The sequence below is a fragment of the Chinchilla lanigera genome, unplaced genomic scaffold, assembly GCF_000276665.1.
Source record: "Chinchilla lanigera isolate Chin_1 unplaced genomic scaffold, ChiLan1.0 scaffold00002, whole genome shotgun sequence".
NCBI lineage: Eukaryota > Metazoa > Chordata > Mammalia > Rodentia > Chinchillidae > Chinchilla > Chinchilla lanigera.
The window spans coordinates 48,832,711-48,851,247 of NW_004955403.1; the positions used below are offsets into that span (position 1 = coordinate 48,832,711).

At 42.8% G+C, this 18,537-nt stretch overlaps 1 protein-coding gene across 1 annotated transcript in view; it reads right to left on the reverse strand.

The window, feature by feature from the left end:
• Ebf2 (early B-cell factor 2) overlaps positions 1-18,537 on the reverse strand; it is a 185,626-nt gene that overhangs the window by 158,493 nt on the left and 8,596 nt on the right. The window contains exon 6 of the mRNA XM_005373722.2: positions 15,209-15,277. Coding sequence (XP_005373779.1) covers positions 15,209-15,277 — 69 coding nt within the window. The remainder of the gene's footprint in view (positions 1-15,208; positions 15,278-18,537) is intronic.

An 18,537-nucleotide genomic window follows, 5' to 3' on the forward strand; every position in this document is an offset into this window, starting at 1 on the left:
GGGAGCAGCTGAGCTCGTGTGCAGAAATTCAGTCTCCTATGATGGAACTGATAATGCAAACTCACCAACATCTCTCTCCCCGTGTATTCCAGGCACCTGGGGGTAGGACGGCACCTAGCACTATTTCGGAAGTATCTAGGCCAAAGCTATCTCTATCCCCATGAGGCAGAGAAACCATATATTTGACTTGCGGCTTACTGATTTTACACTGGAGTGAGCTGGAAAGCTTAAGATGAGACTCACATTCAAAATCTACTTTCACAGGGGTTGAGAAATGCGGAGGGAGATGCTTTGAGGGTGGTACCAACTTTGAAAAGGCTGAGCGTCCCTCTTACTGATGGAAGGGAATATTTTAAAGACAAGGAGCGAGCTTCTCAAACAGGTCCTTTCTGCAACAGCTTCTACCTGGCAGGGCTCAAAGGATCAGGTGCACCCAGGGGTAGGCAGGTAACCACTATCAGGGCGCATTTTTCAGGCCCAAGATGCAGAAAGATGTGAAGCAAGATGCCCCCAGCCAGAGCCCCACACAGGCTTTCTTCACTGCCTATTCATTTAATTCTAGTCTCAGTGATGGGAATTAGACAATTGCTTTAAAAACTCCAAAGCCACCATAAAAATAGAAAATTATTACTTCCTGCCATGACCAAATATTAAACACAGTGCACACCTAATGACTCTACCCCTCCCCAGGGAAGAAGCGTTATGAACAACAAAGTCCCAGCAGACTTTGGAGGTCTCATTACGGGCTCACTGATCCAATACGATTTACAAGCTTAGTGGACGCCACTGGAAGTGAAAAACCACCAACCTGGAGTTATAAACCCGGCACCTCCAGCGAAGCTGCAATTCCTTCATCACTGGGGAATGGAAGGAAGAAAGAGAGAACTCAGGAGGACGGATTAGGGCCCAAGTTGCCAATGGAACTGTTTCTGAGTGCCTCAGCGGGAATGAAAAGTTAAGCACCTCTCCAGAAATACAGGACAGTAGGGAGAAAGCGAGGGAGACCCAGAAACCGAGGGCAGAAACAAGAGCAAAGGGGAACAAAGAAGAGGGGCTCGAGACAAAGGTGGTGGTACACAAGGAGTGGAGGAAATTTCCAGATCTGCCACCCATCCCTTTTTCTACTCAGGTTGAATCTACACCGTATCGAATTGTCAAAGCTTTTCCTTAAAGGTCATCGTGTTACCTGGACGTACGTCTGACTCAGTATCTGGAGGACGAAATGCACTCGCTCCTCCACGCTTACTTGGGCAAGCCTCAAGCAACGGCTGGCGTCCAGTCAGAGTCGAGTCTGGCTCTTGTTCAAACGTCAGCCACAGTGAAGCAGGAGAGTGGAGCTTCTCCTTTACCTTTACCTCCGTGTAATTTATCACTCGAGTCTAAACAATCCCACATGTTGGAAGCCTGGAGAAAGAGTCCCCAGGAATGCTGAACAAAGGCTTTCAGGGGAGTCAGAATACAAGGGAGCAGGAGAGAGGCAGAGGCCACTAAGCAAAAGCAATCCAGAGGAAGTGACAAGTCCATAAAGCAGGGTCTAGACAGGGCATGAGACCAAGGCACGGAGAGGTGACAAAAAAGGAGGGAAGAGACAATGTGGGGGCCGGCGTCGGGGAGTGTCTGGACGAAGAGGCTCACAAAGAAGGGGAGAACCCCTGTGACTTCGGGTCTTGCCTTCTGCTTCTCTACCTTTTAAATGAACTCCAGCATGAGCCAACTTCTGCATAGATTGGGAAGGCAAGATGGCAGGCTGCACAGAAACGTAGAGAGCCCCTGCAGTAGCAAGTGCTGGCTGGCTCTGGGTCAGTCAGGGTCATGCGTCACCCCCGCCCCCGAGTTATGGGGAGCCATAGACTGCTTTCCTGTTCTGCAGAGAAGAAATGGATTCAGGTTATCAGATAAAAGATGGGACCCCCAGTTAATTTTGAATTACAAATAAATAATGACACATTTTCCAGTGTAAGCCTGTCCAAATATTGCCTGGGACAGGCTTCAAATGGAAAAATGATTCGCTCTTCCCCTGAAATCCCACTCTAACTGGGATACACTCTCCTAAAAATAATGCACATTTACCTGGTATTTAAATTTAACTGCACATGGTGTATTTTTATTTGTTGAATCGGACAACTCCAGATTAAGTGAGAGGGAGGAAATGAATGAATGGATGAAGGGAAAAGCAGGAGACAAACCAGATCTGATGCCAGATTTTACTTTGGTCATTATTATACTATAAGAGTAATAGTCACTTTGAGTCCTCAACCTGCTTGTTACAGATCTGTGTCCTACGTATACTTCTTAGGAAATAAGAAAATGCCTTTTGCAGGGAAGAAACCAACAGCATGCAAAATTTCTAGTTATAGTGACAGAATGCAATCAGTCTGCATGTGACCAAAAGGTGATGCAGCCTCCCAACCTTAAATCCAGCTGAAAGTTCTGTAATTCAGTAATGACACATATTACTGAATGGTGGTCCTTGCTTGGACCACCTTAACTTTTGTCCTGAGAGCTAGAGACCTTGTCTTTAATCCTAGTTGAGTCTTTGACCTGCTACATAGTGCATGAAATAGTTGATCTTTAATCTGGTTTTCTGCTCTGAAGGGTAAGATGACAGTTCCACTATGTGGCTAAAATGAGTTATGTGCAAAGCTTTATTTTTTTATGTTTTTTAAATTAAGTTTATTGGTATAATTTAGATATACATAATGATCACATTCATCATAGGGAATATGTACATGTGCATGATAGATCTTGATTACCCTTTTATTCCCATTCCCCTCCCCTCCTTTTAACCTCTTTTCCCCTTCTTATTTACAAAAGTTTGTTTCCATCTTATCCTTCTTTTCTCATTTTTTCTTTTCCCTTCCTTCCTTCCCCCCTCCCCTCCCTAGTTCCCCTTTCATTTTGAATAATTTCTTCCTATTTCACAATATTTACTATACATTTTGGTCCTTATTGACATTTTCAGTTTCATTTACACCAGAGAGACAATACGATATTTACACATGTGTGACTGATTTACTTAACTTAAGAGTATGGTCTCAAGGTGCATCCATTTACCTAGAAATGTCTCAAGTATATCCTTCTTTATGGCTGAATAGTATTCCATTGTATAAAAAATACATCTTCTTTACCTATTCATCCATTGATGGGCATTTGGGCTATTTCCAAGATTTAGCTATTACAAACTGTGCTACTATAAACATGGGTGTGCGAATATTGCTGTAGTATGATGTGATTCTCCAAGAAGGGAAATAGCTGGGTCAAATGAGACCTCTAGTCCTAGTGGAAAATGCTGAAGAAATTGACAGATTCCTAGATGCATATGAATTTCCGAAGCTGAGGCTTTAAATTAATTAGGAAAATGTCCTGGGCAGTGTGCACAAAATCTCACCACTTGCCTCTGTAGACCCGCTTCGGGTCTTTACTGGGGGAACCAGGTACGAACAGTGCTATTCAGAGGTTCAGTGGCCTCACACGCCCTCTCACCACCAGCTCCTGAGTCCTCTTTTTAAAAAGTCCTACATTGCATCCCCTGACACATCCTGTCTCTTGCCGTGTACTAAACCAGTGATGGCAAACCTTTTAGAGACTGGGTGCCAAACTGCAACCCAAGCCCACTTATTTATCGCAGAGTGCCAACACTGCAGTGAAACCTGAATACTGAGGGTTTAGTTTAGAAAAAAAAAAAACAGCTCTACATTAACATGTTTGTTTTAAAAGAAAAACACAGTAACATGTGTGCCATAGGTTCGCCACCACTCCACTCCACTCCACTAAAACAGAAACACTTAACCTGTAGAAGATAAAATAGCTAAAATTCCTGAAGTCATAGGCATAGGCACGGACTTTCTGACCTTGATTGCACAGGAAATAGTACCAAGCATCGGCAAATCGGATCCTATCAAATTAAAAGGCTTCTGCACTGCAAAGAAACAACCAACAGAATGAAAAAACAAACTACAGAATGGCAAAAAGTTTTGCCAGCTACTCTCCCGACAGAGAACTAATATCTAGAACATATAAAGATCTCAAAGAATTAGAACCCCACCCCCAAAATAAAAGACCCAATCAAAAAATGGACACGTGAAACAGACTCTTAACAGAAGAAGTACAAACAGCCAATAAACACATGAAGAAATGCTCAACATCACTGGCCATTAGAGAAATGAAAATTAAAACAACACTGAGATTCCATCTTACTCCAGAAAGAATGGCACCATCAAGCAATGAAATCATGGGGCTGGGGATTTAGCTCAGAGGCACAGCGCCTGCCTGGCAAGCACAACGTCGTGAGTTCAATCTCCAGAAATGGAAAAAAAAAAAAAAGAAATGAAATCATAACAAGTGCTGGTGAGGGAAAAGGATGCACCTGAGACCATCATGTTCGGTGAAATACATCTGACACACAAACTTAAATATCACATGGTGTCTCTTACATGAGAAACCCAAATTATAAGTAAAGAGCAAACTAAAAGACAGATAATAGGAAATAGGGAGATAGATATTTCTCAAATGGGAAGAGGATCACGAGGTGAGGGGAAGGGGAAGGAAGGGTATGAGAGTAGGAATTAAGATGTACGTGTCCCAACTCCACACAAGGAATGTAATCATTACGTACCGCAAACGTGTACATACTAACAGAAAAGAAAGTTCCGATGCCATATAGGCCTTAAAAAACAGAGGTGTAGCTCCAAATTGCTGGCCTGAATCTAATGGTTCCATCCCTATCAATTTCCCCATTCCTACCATCAGACCAATAGGATTAAAAATGTCTTCCTTATTTCCTTCTCGAAGTTATTATATGGGAGCAGCCATAGCATTTCTCACCAGCTCTGGGTGCCACATTGTCCTGAGGGGATCCGGAAAGTTCGTGTTTACTAGGAATTTTGACTTTAGAATAAAACTTTCCTGGAGAACAATCATTCAGTTACCCAGTGCAGATGGATGAAATTCTGAGTTCTGGTAAATCTGAGTTTAGGCTGGTCCACAGACCTCAAATATCCCACCCTCACACACTTTCTTTTCTGATTAAATGTCCCTCCAGTTGCAACTGGGGTTCATGTGCAAAAGGTGATTTATGCAAGATTTTAACCAACAAACAAAGAATCTTTCAAAATCCAGTAAATAGAACCCTAAATCTGCAAATCACTTAAGTAACTTCCTTCTCATGTCTGTAGGATTTTCCGTGAGATAGGAGTTTCATTTCCCAAACATTTGGCCAGGTTGTCCCTTGGCCTAGAACCCACATAGCCCTGTTTACCCAAGTAGAAAAAAAAAGAAAAGAAAAGAAAATAGCTGGCACTGCTAGAAGGTCTTCTCTGTGCAAGTAGAGTGTTGTCCTAATCTGTCCCAAGCTCGTGCACTTTGGTTTCCCTCAGTGCCAGCTAGACAACACTGGGAAGAGACACCTTTTCTAGAAACAAATACCTTTTCTTCTCTGCAGCCCTTCTGCTCATGTTGATTCACTCACAGCTTGGCAAATCCACCGTTTGATCACATCACATAATTTTATAAGGAAAAAGCTGAACATCGGTGTTACCCTTTTCTGTTCTAAATAACCCCACACACCCAGTGGGCTCTCTGATTTTCACTGGAAATGGGCCCAAGGAGACTTAGGCAAGCACAAGGGGGAGAACCCATGTTGGTTGTTTCCCTCTTTTCTAAAGAACTGCTTACAAATTGTTTGGATGCTGGCCTCAGAGTTTCTGCTTTCTCAAAAACATCCAGGCTACTAAAAAATTCACAGATTGCCAGATGGTATAACAGCAGCTCTCTGCGGAGAATCTGAGCTTCAGAGTGAACAAAGGGGATGGACACACACTCGTGGGGACAAGCAGCAACATCAGCAGAAGCTTTGGAGGGGTTGGTGGGTGTGCTGGGGGAGGGAGGTGGGATTGGAGAAAGGCGAGAGAAAGATGCTTCTGCCCCAAGCGGCTGATCCTGGCGTGCTGGGCAGAGAAACTCAGTTTTTGTTTCAGTGCTTGGAGTCCAGGGAGAGCTGAGCTTTATCCTCAGCCTTTTTCAATGTTTTTTCTTTACTTTTTTTTGAGACAGGGTCTCATTGAGTTGCCCAGGGTGAACTTGAACTGGTGATCCTCTTGCTTCAGCCTTCTGTGCAGCTGGGATAACAGGCTTGTACCACCACCCCTAGCTGAAATGCTGACTCTAATAATAGGTCCCCTTATTCCCTTTCTCTGCTTTCCAATCCAGCCTACAGCTTAGCCCTCCAAAATGTTCACCTGAGCATGAATTTCCATTATTCAACGTCCTTTCTGTCTTCCATTGTCAAGAAAATAACGTCACAAAACTTTTGCATGAATTCATAAATTTCCCAAAATGTGGTCCCAAATAATCCTTCCCACCTCTCCTCCTGTTTCCCTTCACACATCCATGCACCTCTAAAACGCAAGCAGATTAAGCAGATTCTTTCTTGGCCAGTGTCTGTTCCTATTCTCCTCCCTCCTAGAATGCACTTCCGCCCCAACTGTGCATGTCCAAGTGGTGACCATCGCCCTACCCACCTGTGTCAAGGCAGACGTCACCTCCACCCTAAGACTAGAAATGCCACCCCTGCTTCTGCTTCTTGTAGGGCACCCTTTGTATTCTGCAATGTGTCATGTTATGTCTGAACAGCCTTTGTTTTTCCACCTAAAGTATAAGCTACTCGAGGGAAACTTTTATACCTAGTCAATTTTATCATCCCTAACAGCACCTTGCAAAATCCATGGCATAATGGGCCCTTGATAAAGAGTTTACTCTGCCTTATAACTCTAGGTGTCTGTTCTGGGCACTCCGTTCTGTGCCGATCTATCACTGAGAGTGAGGCTGCTAAGCAAGTGTCAAGTGCAGTCACAGACAAGTTTCTGTACGAACTGGCAAAAGCTTTGTCACCCAAACTCATCCATGCTTCCCAGCCAGAGATTAATCTACTAGCTAATATTTACGGAGTGTCTATAATATTCAAGCTACTCCCTGGATATAGCAGGAGATACAGATTAATCGTTGTTATGGCTATTTTTAAAACATTGATTCTATCATGCACTATGTGGACACCTTACATACATCACTATATTTAGTATAATAACTGAAGGGGAGAGGCAGTTTATTGACACCATTATATAGCTCATAAGTATGAGGGTCAAGACATCTATGATGTTCGGTGTCTGATAAAAACTACAGCTTGGTATGTAAGACAAAGGCAAATAGGCACACAAGATAGTAATATTCATATATCCAAACAAGAACAACTGTACGTGATAAACATCAGATGAAAAGACTTCAGCTCTACAATTAACATTTTTGAAGAGGTACAATCTGAAGCAAGACTTGAAAAAGGAGTAAATTTTTTATAGGTTCTTGGTGTTGTTGCTGCTATTGTTGTTGGTGGTGGTGTTTGTAGTGCTGGAGATCAAACCAAAGAGCCTCACACATGCTAGGCACATGCTCTAACACTGAGCTACACACTCCAACCCTAGGAATACGATTTGGCAGAGAGCTTGGGTTGGCTGTTCTAGGTAGAAATTATATACACAGATGGAAACAATAAGAAATACTCATGACTGTATAAGGGACCAGAGGATTCACGGAGGAAAGAAATGATGGGTCTCGAGAGTTGGAATTTATCTATCATCCACTCACCTTCAAAGTGCTTTTCAGAGAGTAAGTGTATATTTCTTTGTGCGATTACTTAAGCTGTGCGCTCCACGACAGTTGAGACCAGGCCTGTGGTATTCCCTGCTGATTCTCTCACTGCCAGGAATTCACAAACATTTGCTTAATAACCAAACACACAGGGAATGTCTAAGTGAACGAATGGTGGAATGAGTGAATCTACTCATAGGCACCTAAGCCAGCTGATGTTAAACCCTGAAGTTCTGCCAAGTGTAGTGAGACTGGTCACCAAGTGGAATAAGTATAATGCTTAAAACTTAATCCAGGGATGGGGTTGTAGTTCAGCTGTAGAGCACTTGCCTGGCATGTGCAAGGGTCTGTCTTTAATCCCCTGCATTGAAAAAATAAAAGGAACTAAACCATCTGCAGAAGTGAGTATCGTAACTGCAATGCTACCTAGTAAATCAGGCGCAGGGAAGTCATTTTGGTGAAGGAAATTTTGTTTGTTTGTTTGCTTTCTGCTTTTTTAAAACTTTTGGCTCAGGTTGACATCCAATGAAATGCTACAACCCACGGGGACATCCTTTTCTAGACTAGAAGAACCAGGGTCCCTTCTTTCACCTGTATTTCTCTGAAATGGCCAAAAAAGCAGCAAAGGTTTTGCTAGTGAACAAAAGAAGAAGGACACAAAAGAATGAAACATTCACATTGGATAGATAATCTGGGTTTTTAGCAAGAAAATCTAAACGCTTCCTGAGGGAACAGAATTGTCACACCAAAAAAAAAAAAAAAAAAAAAAAAACCAGCCCAAGGCCAGGCTTTTTTAGCCTCATCACACACAGGGTTCCCCCACCCTAGAGATGGGAAGTCTGGGGGAAAAAAGCACAGATATTAATAGGCATAAATTATTGATGAGGAAGAATGATGAATTTGCATGCCTGACGCCCAAATCTTGGCCTGCAGCTAAAGTCAGAGAAATTAAAGCTGGAGGTACAGGAAAGTTGCCCATTAGTCCAATGCACTTCATTTTACAGCTAGGGAAACTGAGGCTCAGAGAGGTGGCTCTCATGATTTCCGTGACAGCGGACAGGGACAGTGAAAGATCAGGGCTCACTCTGCCGCCCCTCACTCACTGCAGACTGATGTTCTGCCACCCCTGCCACACAGGAGCCTGGGACTGATAGAATATCAGAGGTAAAGGGCTGCTCACTGATTTTGAGAACAGATCCCCTCGTCTGCGCCCCGAGCAGGGGTGGTCCGTGCTCACTGGGCCTTTCCACCCTTGATCACTCTGTATTCTGGAAAGCTTTTCCTTCTATTACACCAACATCTTCCTCTCTGTCATTCCTATCCATTGACTACATTCCAGTTTCACCACTAAACTGGCTGTGTGATCTTGCTTGGCAGAGTTGCCTAACTCCTAAAGACTGGTTCCCCCCTCCCCCCCCCGCTTCCATAAAACTGAGATTTTTGTCAACCATTGAAGATTAATTAAGAGGGTTAGGTAATTAGCACAAATGGCTTAGCACAATGCCTAACACATAATAAGTGCCAATTAAATGGTAGATAAATGTTTTTTTTATTGGAAAGGGATCACTACTGATATATCTGGTTTGCCCATGTCTGGGAAAGGGGAAGGTGAAGTCGCAGCTTGAATTCAGCCTCAGTGGCCCAGGACTACAGGAATATAAATCTCAATTCCAGGTACTCCCAGATACCATTTCTGTGATGTAAGAGACAGTGGGATTAAAAGCAGAATCTACACCACAAATCATGCCTAATAATACCAGACATGGTGGCATATGCCTGCTGTTTAGGAGGCTGAACTACTCAGGAGGTTGAAGCAGGAGAATCACAAGCTCAAGGCCAGCTGAGCAACCTAGCAAGACCTTGTCTCAAAACACGAATAAATGAATAAGACGGGGGGTGTGGCTCGGCTCCACCTGGGTTCAACTTCTAACACCACAAAAAAATAAAAAAAATAAAAAAAAGGAAGAAAAGCAGGAGGGGAGGGGGAAGAAGGGAGTAAAGGAGAAAAGAAAAAAGAGAGAGGGAGGGAGGGACAGAGGGAGGGAGGGAGGAAGGGAGGGAGGGAGGAATGGAGGGAGGGAGGAAGGAAGGAAGGAAGAAAGAAAGAAAGAAAGAAAGAAAGAAAGAAAGAAAGAAAGAAAGAAAGAAAGAAATGGAAGGAGGGAGGAAATTCATTAAGTAAATTAACAAAAAGAAAAACTCCAATTATTAGGCTGGGCATGTGGCTCAGTGGTAGAGCACTTGCCTAGTGTATGTTGGGCCCTGGGTTCAAACCCCCAGTACCAAAAACAATACAACAACAAAACATTTCCAAATGTCTAGGGTTGATGTTATGTATCAACCCCCCAGGGTAGATGCTATATATATGATGATGTTATGTTGATGTTTTTGCTTTTGTTTTTGTTTTTTGTTTTCCAGTACCAGGAATCGAACTCACAACCTTGCACTTGCCAGGCAGGTGCTGTGCCACTGAGCTAAATCCCCAGCCCCTGATGTTATGTTGATGTTATGCCAAGTATGGTTGGCAAGCTAGTAAAGTTTTACTTACCCACTTCTATTCTCTAAAAGTTCTTATACACAAATAGCATTTGACTAGAGTTCCATGATACTTTACACTCAAGAGCGAGGAAAACCAAGAATGACTCAGAGGAAAGAGGATCCGAATATGTGCTTTGAAAGAACAAGGTAGTCATGAGGTGAAGGGAAGCAGGTAGGGAAGGGCCTAGGAGACAGCTGGACCACAGCTGACAGGAACCAGAAAGAAGGCCTACCAAGATGGCAGCCGGAGAAAGCCTTATGAAAAAAAAAAAAAGAATCACACCCATTCAGGTGGCTACTATCAAAAAAATAATAATGACAGAAAATTACAAGTGCTAGCAATGATGTAGAAAAACCAGAACTTAGTTTGTGCACAGCTGTTAGTTTGTGCGCTGGGAATGTAATACCACAGACACTGTGGAAAGTAGTCTGATAGTTGCTCAAAAGCTTGAAAACAGAATTATAATATGATCCAACAATTCCACTTCTGAGTAACCCTCCAAAAAACAATAATTGAAAGTAGGGACTTGAACAGATATTTTTACGCCCAGGTTAATAGCAGCATCATTTCTAATAGGCAAAAAAATCAAAATAACCCAAGTGTCCATTGCCAGAAGAAGGAATAAACAAAATGTGCTCTATACATACCATGGACTATTATTCAATAAAAAGGAAGGAAATTCTGACACATATTACACCATAGAGACAGCTTAAGGATATTACACTAAATGAAATGAACCAGTCACCGGAGGACAAAGTGATTATAACTCCATATACATGCAGCTGAGAGGCAGAAAAACAGAAGGGTGGGTGCTGGGAATGGGAGAGTTGCATGATGGGTATAGGATTTTCAGTTTTCCAAGATCAAAAGAGCTCGATAATGGATGGTAGTGTTAGGGACACGGTCACGTGAATGTATTTAACACCATGGAACTGGAAACAACAGCAGTTAAGAGGGTAAACTCTATGTTATGCATATTTTACTACAATTTCAAAATCAATTTGTTTCAAAATGAAGAAAATGTCAGGAAAATGCCTCATGGGCAATTAAACCACAGATATTTTTTAGCAAATCTTTTGAATAAGGACCATTCTGTTGTTCACCAAACTTCTTAAAAAGAAAAAATAAAAACACAGCCACACTTAACATGGTTCTCCTGGGAAAAGAGCTCAGAAATAGGAGACCAGTGTCCCATAACAAAAGACTGGATGGTTAGCACAGGAGAAATACATTAGACCCATCCTTTAGCGAGGGATATAGCTCAGTGATACAAGCACCTACCTGGCACATGCAAGGTCCTGAGTTCAATTCCTGGTACAAAAAAAAAAAAAAAAAAAAAGAACTCAAATAGACTCAACCTTTTAATAAAAAATGTCTTCTCTTCCCAGGATGCACCTGGCCAGAACACCCCAGAAAGATGCAAAAGGAAATCTTGTCTTCTGCATCCATCTGATGTTTACGGAGCTTTTGCAGGAACAAGACCAATAGGGACCATTTTTCTTTCTCCCACACCAGTGAGTCTGTCCCTAAAGTCCCCTTTCTGTGGGTCACCAGGTTATCCTGAGCCCCAGAGAATTCAGAAGAAGCCACCAGATAAAGAAGAACATTGGGAGAAAATTCAGCCTATGACAAATAAGGTTCAGCTACAACTTCCCTCTGAACCATAAGTACACATCGGTTTGTGCCTTTTATTTTTATTTACCATATAGATTTTCACCAATAAATCTGTGCAGACCACAGTAAGGATTATGTTTCATTGTTTTGTTTTGTTAGGCTATACTTTGTTATTTTTTCCAAAGGAGTTCATATTTTCACACTAAAAATTAATAAACCCTGCTCCCTGCCAAGCTTCTCAGACAGGGGAAGATGCTGCTTGTGACCTGGTGACCTCCGATACAGCAGCAAGACCTGCCAGACTGTGCATTGGCCTGGCTTTTTGGAGAGACCCAAGAATCCGCCAAAGCATGCTGAAAAGACAACTGAAAATTAAAAAGTAAATTCAAGTTTTTACAGAGATCAAGGCAGGTAGTAATTTGTCAGGGGCAGGGGGAAGACACCTACAAGTTGGGGGCTGTCTTGGGAAATTAAAAACTGAAGTTCCTGATGGGACTTTTAGCCACAGTGTGGTAAAAACAACTCTTCATATTTCCAGCAACCTATTAAAAACTGCACATCTGCCAAGACCTGGTCACACAGGCTCGCTGAAAAGCCAAGCTGTTTAGTTGGAAAGTCTCACGTGTAAGCGATGACACTGGTTGTCTCTTATTGATCACAAATTCTGGCTGGCCATTCACAATGTCAATGACATATCTGCGATAAAAAGTTTTCCCTCCCCATTGTTATATATCTGATTCACAAAAAAAAATTTTGCTGCATTTGTACTTATTCATAGCAGTTTGGAAGGCACTGTCTTGCAGGACCTGAACTCGCCAGGCCAAAATGAAAGGGGTCCCTGGGGGTAAAAAGTTTGAGAAGCACCCTGGAGCTTCCCCTCCCCCTCCAAAAATGTGCACAATTCCAAGAGAATAAACAGGCTTCCCTTGAGCCAGGGGGGCTGTGGCTGCCATGAGAGGTGATTCAACAAGAGATCATATGAATTAACTGCATCTGGTAAGGCGGGATAAGAAGGGAGAGGAGATAATTAGTTGCACCATAGGAACAAGTGCAAAGAAGAGTGTTCTCTATTTACCCTGAGGAAATCTGAACTTTGTACCCATTTGGTGCTCTGTGAGGGAACTCAACACTTCCAAGCTGGCAGATGTGGGGCCACAGCTCAACTAAACCTCTGGATGGGACATGGCAGCCCTGCCACCTCCAAAAATTGGAAACCATACTTTCCACCCTATTGCCTTTGAAAATGAAGGCGAGAAGGCTCAGGTAGGCCCAAAAGATACTCAGGAACAATACGACAAGGTTTTGGTGAGGGAATAATATCCTCAAACGTAAGCCCTACAATATGTAAAATGAACGTAATAAAATAGGTTGTCTTAAAACCCAACAGCAGCCAACTCACGGCCCCCTTTGGCATGTATGTTCCCACATGTAGACATGCACCATCTCCAAAGGGACATGTATTTCAGGTGGTGCAGAAACACCGTAGAGCTGTTTTCGTGCAGGTAAGACAGTAAAAATAAATGCTACGGTTACACAAAACGCCATTATATGCAGCTAAGATACAATTCGCACCTTCTCTCAAGAATTCAAGGCATCCTAGCACAAACTATGAACGCACTGAATATGGAAATCTTTCTCTCCACAAATACAGAAAGACTACTTTCATTGCTGCCTGTAACATGTGTATTCCAAAGAAGAGAACGTAAACATGTTTGCCTTTAGCCGAGGATGGAGATTCCATGTAGTTCTTTAAAGTATGAACTGCTACAAGCAGTCATTAGGATGTTTACTTGTAACATGTAAAGTATGGGCTGGTGCTTACAGGCTTACATACACTTTTAAAGCTGTTTTATGGGGTGTTTATTACAAGAAAAGATGAAACAGTCGTGAGGTTAGGGCACCTTCCTAAAAGAGGAGTTAAACTGAGTGGAAAAGACCAGATGAACATCCGTCAGTTCAGCCTACACCCTGGAAAGGACAGGACCTGCGTCTATGTTGTTTTCCATCTCCCTGGGGATCCCTTGGGCATCCTAGGATGTAGGGAAGCGATACCCTCCGTGGTCAGCAGACCCCGCGCACCAGTTAGGATAGAGAGCATGCTGGGAGGCTGAGGCTGTGGCCAAGAAAGGAGCATGTGCCTAGCAGTAAGGACAACTGTGCTCTAGTGCCAGCCCTGCCTTTCCAGCTCACAAGTCATGTCACCACTCTAGGTTCAGTGCTGTCATCTATAAAATGAGGAAGATGAATGACCCTGAAGAGTCCTTACAACTCTGTACTTGTCTGCACTTTCAGAAATTCCAGAGAAATCCCACACAGCTCCATAAAATGGCAAAGACACCATACCCAGCAGCCAAACATTTTCCAGTGGCCTGTCTTCCTCCTTAGGCATCTCAGAGTACACTTGGCCATGGCCACTTCTGTAGCCCCCTGGATCCCCCTGGAGCATGCAGTTTCCTCCACCCCATGGCTACACCGTGGAGAATGGAGATGTTGAGCATTTTGTCCATGGTCAGAAGCTAGGACAGGATCAGAAATCCAGCCTCCTTGATTCCTGCAGCTATGCTACACTTTCCACTAGGAAACCAAGCTGACTTTCTGGGAAGAATGCCAGAGGTTCCATTCTCCCAACTGAGAATTCATTGGAATACTGGAATAACAACTTCGGAGACTGTGGTCTCTCCAATCCATTTCAAGACCTGGCTAGAAACATGAAAACCCAAAGAAAGAAGCAATGGGGAGTTATTCCGTTTTTTAACAAAAGAGAAAAAATTAGGGGTGGGAATATGGGGTTTCTTAAAAATTACATGATTGCTGGAAGTTAATTTGGTATTTCTTCGTTGGTTTGTAAGTTCTGTTTCCAATCACAAAAAGAGACAGCTGAGGATGCCTGAATCACATTTCAGTGAATTAGCATCTTGTCCCAAAGAATCTTTCCCACTCTGAAAGTACCATGGAACTCAAACTGCGATCCTCTGCGGTAGGCAGGAATCTCCCTCAGTGCAAGAGAGATCTTGTTATGAGCCCCGGTGCTGAGATCCAGATTGACAGGCTCCAAGCTCAACTGCAGTCACTGGCATGGCAGGAAGATGCCCCTGAACTTGGGGTGCACTGCTTTTCTAGAAAAGTGACTGCCACGCAGGAGAGACAGCAAGCAACCTTTACCCTGCTTTTGTGTACCTACTCCTCATCAGGCTGAAATTCGTACACCTAGCAAAGAATCCATCCTACCTATGCAGCCAGGTTCTGACTTCTTCCAAGAGCAGCCAGCAGCACAAGGAAGCCTTGGCTGGATTCACATAACCCTTTGAAGAAAGCATGAAACCAACCTTTCCACACAGTGCAAGGAGTCAGCACTCATCAGTGAGTTTCGCAGAGGAGAGAAACCAAAACTAATCTAAAAATCACATCTTCCCCTACCTGTCAATGATGACAGGGTCCGACGGTGTCTCATTTCGGTTTCCACAGCTTTTCTTCTCACAGCATCGACTGCAGATTGGGAGAGAATCAAAAGAGTTAAAAATAAAATGAGATCAAACAAACAATGAGCGTACAATGTAAGAATGTTCACCAAAAAAAAAAAAAAAAAAAAAAAAAAATCAAAGATAACCTCCCTCCCAGCTATAAGCCACTTGAGGGCAAAATTTGTGACCATATTACATTTTTTGAAAAAAGAACCTGAAGCCAAAATATACTCATTCAAATTTTCACTCTATGACTTACAACCTGCTAGCCCTCCACAAATCACACCTGTCCCAAGAGCCACCCTCATAACCAAAACATGGATGGCTGGCTTTTAAGATCTATAAGCTCACTTCAGACTGGGGTTCAATGACTTTATGATTGTATATTTTTTAAGCTCTACAAGGTCACTTCCAGGCTGGGGTTCAACAATTTTATGATTGTATATTTTACATCTCTGCATCCCAATAAATATTTGAAGAGCCAAGTGGAAGGAAGGTGTATAAAACAGACCACAAGGAGCTGTCTGGATTGTTATAAAACCTTATTTACATAATGTCTTTCTCTAGAGAACTTGGCGTGCTTTATAAACATTTATTCATTCACTCGTTTCCATCCTGTCCCGAAGATAAAGGAAGAAAACCAGAACTTTAAAATAGGAAGAAAATGAGGCAGGGGGCTGGAGAGTGATACCTCAGATGACTTCCATGACATGTGGAACAGAAATAAGACTTGACTACACCAAAGTGCCAACCCTAAAAATCTCACTTCCCCAACCTGTCCAGCCCCAAAGTGCTATCTACCCAACAGGCAGACAGCTAGGTACCAGTGCTGAAGGGGCTGGTGGAGAAGAAGAGGCTAGAGAAGCCTCCAGACAAAATGCAACAGAAAGAAATATGCAAAAGGCCCCAAGAGAGCAAAGCACCCCAGTGCAAAAGTGTCTGTTTAAAATACAAGGGGCACATGTGAGAAAAGCAAAAGGAGCTTGGAGATCACCTTCCCGCACAAACAGCAACATGTCACCCCAGTGTTGCTTGTCAGGCCACAGGCTTCCAGAACCCCAGCTGGCCTCAAACACCTTGTTCACCATCAACTGTATTTCATTCAGGATGTAGCCTTGATACAGCTTACGAGAAAATCATAATCATTCCTACCAAGTGATTATGATTTTGGTCTAGTAGGTATTCACAATACCTACTAGTAGGTATTCACAGTAACCAAACTGTCTAGTAGGTATTCACAGTAACCAAACTGTACTTGCGTACTCTTGCCCATGGTGGTTTCTCTGCAGGTCAGAATTAGTGCAGTGCCGTAGGGGAAAAAAAATGCTGAACTGGGAATCAGGGCTCTGGCATCTAACTTGTCACTAACCAGCTGCGCGAATTTAGTCAAATGTCTTTAACCCCTCTGAGCTTTGCCTCCCTGATACATAAAATGAAAGTGCTGGGTGCAGTGTTCACTAGAGTCCCTTCTCAGTTTAAGGTTAAGAGGCTATGGGATTCCATCAGCACCTTTGAAAACGACGGTAGCATAAGGAAAAAACGAGAAGCCACAGTGCAGCAGTAACCCAAAAGCTTTCACTGGCCCAGCTATAGATTTGCTTTGGGGCTCTCTGTAGTCCGTGCGCTCTCTCTGATCTCCCATGGAATTAAAAATACCCAAACCATATTGCGAAAACTTTTAAATCCCATCTCTCTCATGCAGGGATGGATGTATGGTCAGTGAACAATGCTACCATCCTCGGGAAGTAAAATAGAGATGCCAAAACATTTTCATAAGTCAGGCACAACGAGATTTTAAGAAATTTAATGAAGGGGCTGGGGATTTAGCTCAGCGACAAAAGCGCCTGCCTGTCAAGCACAAGGTCGTGAGTTCGGTTCCTGGTACCGGAGAAAAACAAAAAAAAAAACAAAACAAACAACAAAAAAAAAGAAATTTAATGAAAAGAGTAGAAAGTAAAGAAAAATTGTCTCGATTTTCTTAAATACCAGACTGTGCCACTGAGAATTTCTGAAATAATATTTGGCCTTTGAAATTATGTTAGGTCTTAACTTTTAAAATTTCAGCCTACCCCAAGATTAACACCAATAAAAATGCTGGCCAGCTGCACACCCACCTCTTACAGCCCTCGGTCTCTCCTGACTCCCGACCCCCAGCTACTTCCAGCTCCCACCTCTATTTCCGGAGGATTGCTGTATGTCAATGCAATGCCTTAGCAGTGCAGGCAAACCATTTTTCTTAGCAGCACAATTTCAAAAGGCCCATACATGCCAGTGACCTAAAGACCTTCAAACTAGACTCTCCTTTGACATCACCAACTTGTCAAACTAACCCCAAATATGTGTGCAATGCTGAGCAGCACTTAATGACAAGAGCACACACTGTCAGGATGTGCCAATCTGTTTGGCTTGGGTAGCAGTGATTCTGAGGAGGCTGAGTAAGTTTGCAAAATTGCTCAGCTGAATTCAGCTGCTTTCCATGGGGATTTCCTCTGGAGGAAAAGAAAAACAGACAAAAATGTATGTTTGGTGCCAGTGGAATACAATGTGGAGAATCAACTGAAGGAAGGAAATGATATGCAAAGGAAAATGCAGAGAACCTTTAGGGTTCAAAGTTCTTTTTTCCAACAGTAACAACTTCAAATATAATCCCTAATGTTAATATCCATCAGAGAAAAGACAGAAAGACACTTACTTGGCTATTGAACTATACAAGCAAAAGTGTAAAAATAATAGAACTTGGTTGTATTTACCCTAGTTGAACCTTTCAATTTTTTCAGAATCTCTAAGTTAGCCAAAGCAAATTCTTTTCCTTCTTTTTTTCTAATAGGAATTCTCATTAATATGTTTTAGTTGTTTTTTGTTTTGTATCTGTGACGCTTGGTCCTCATGGCAGCATTATTAGCACAAGCAAGGGAGGCGAAGCGATCCCAAGACACTGATGAACCCACCCCTCACAGGAAATGTGGACAGTTGACCCAAAAGGGGTGGGGCTTTGAGTTACTCAGATGACAGTGTTACTTTCCCTTTGCTCTACAGACAAAGCCTGTACGACCAACTTTAGGTTCAGCTACTTTGGTTAAAAGGCTCTGAGAGTTAGTTTCCAGCAGGCAAATCTCTAAGTCTGAAGTTCCGGCAAAGTTTCTTTTTAAAGCTGATAATAACAGCAAAGTAGGAAAAGGAAGAAAGAGAGAGAGAAAGACAGGAAGGAAGGAAGGAAGGAAGGAAGGAAGGAAGGAAGGAAGGAAGAGAAAGAAAGAAAGAAAGAAAGAAAGAAAGAAAGAAAGA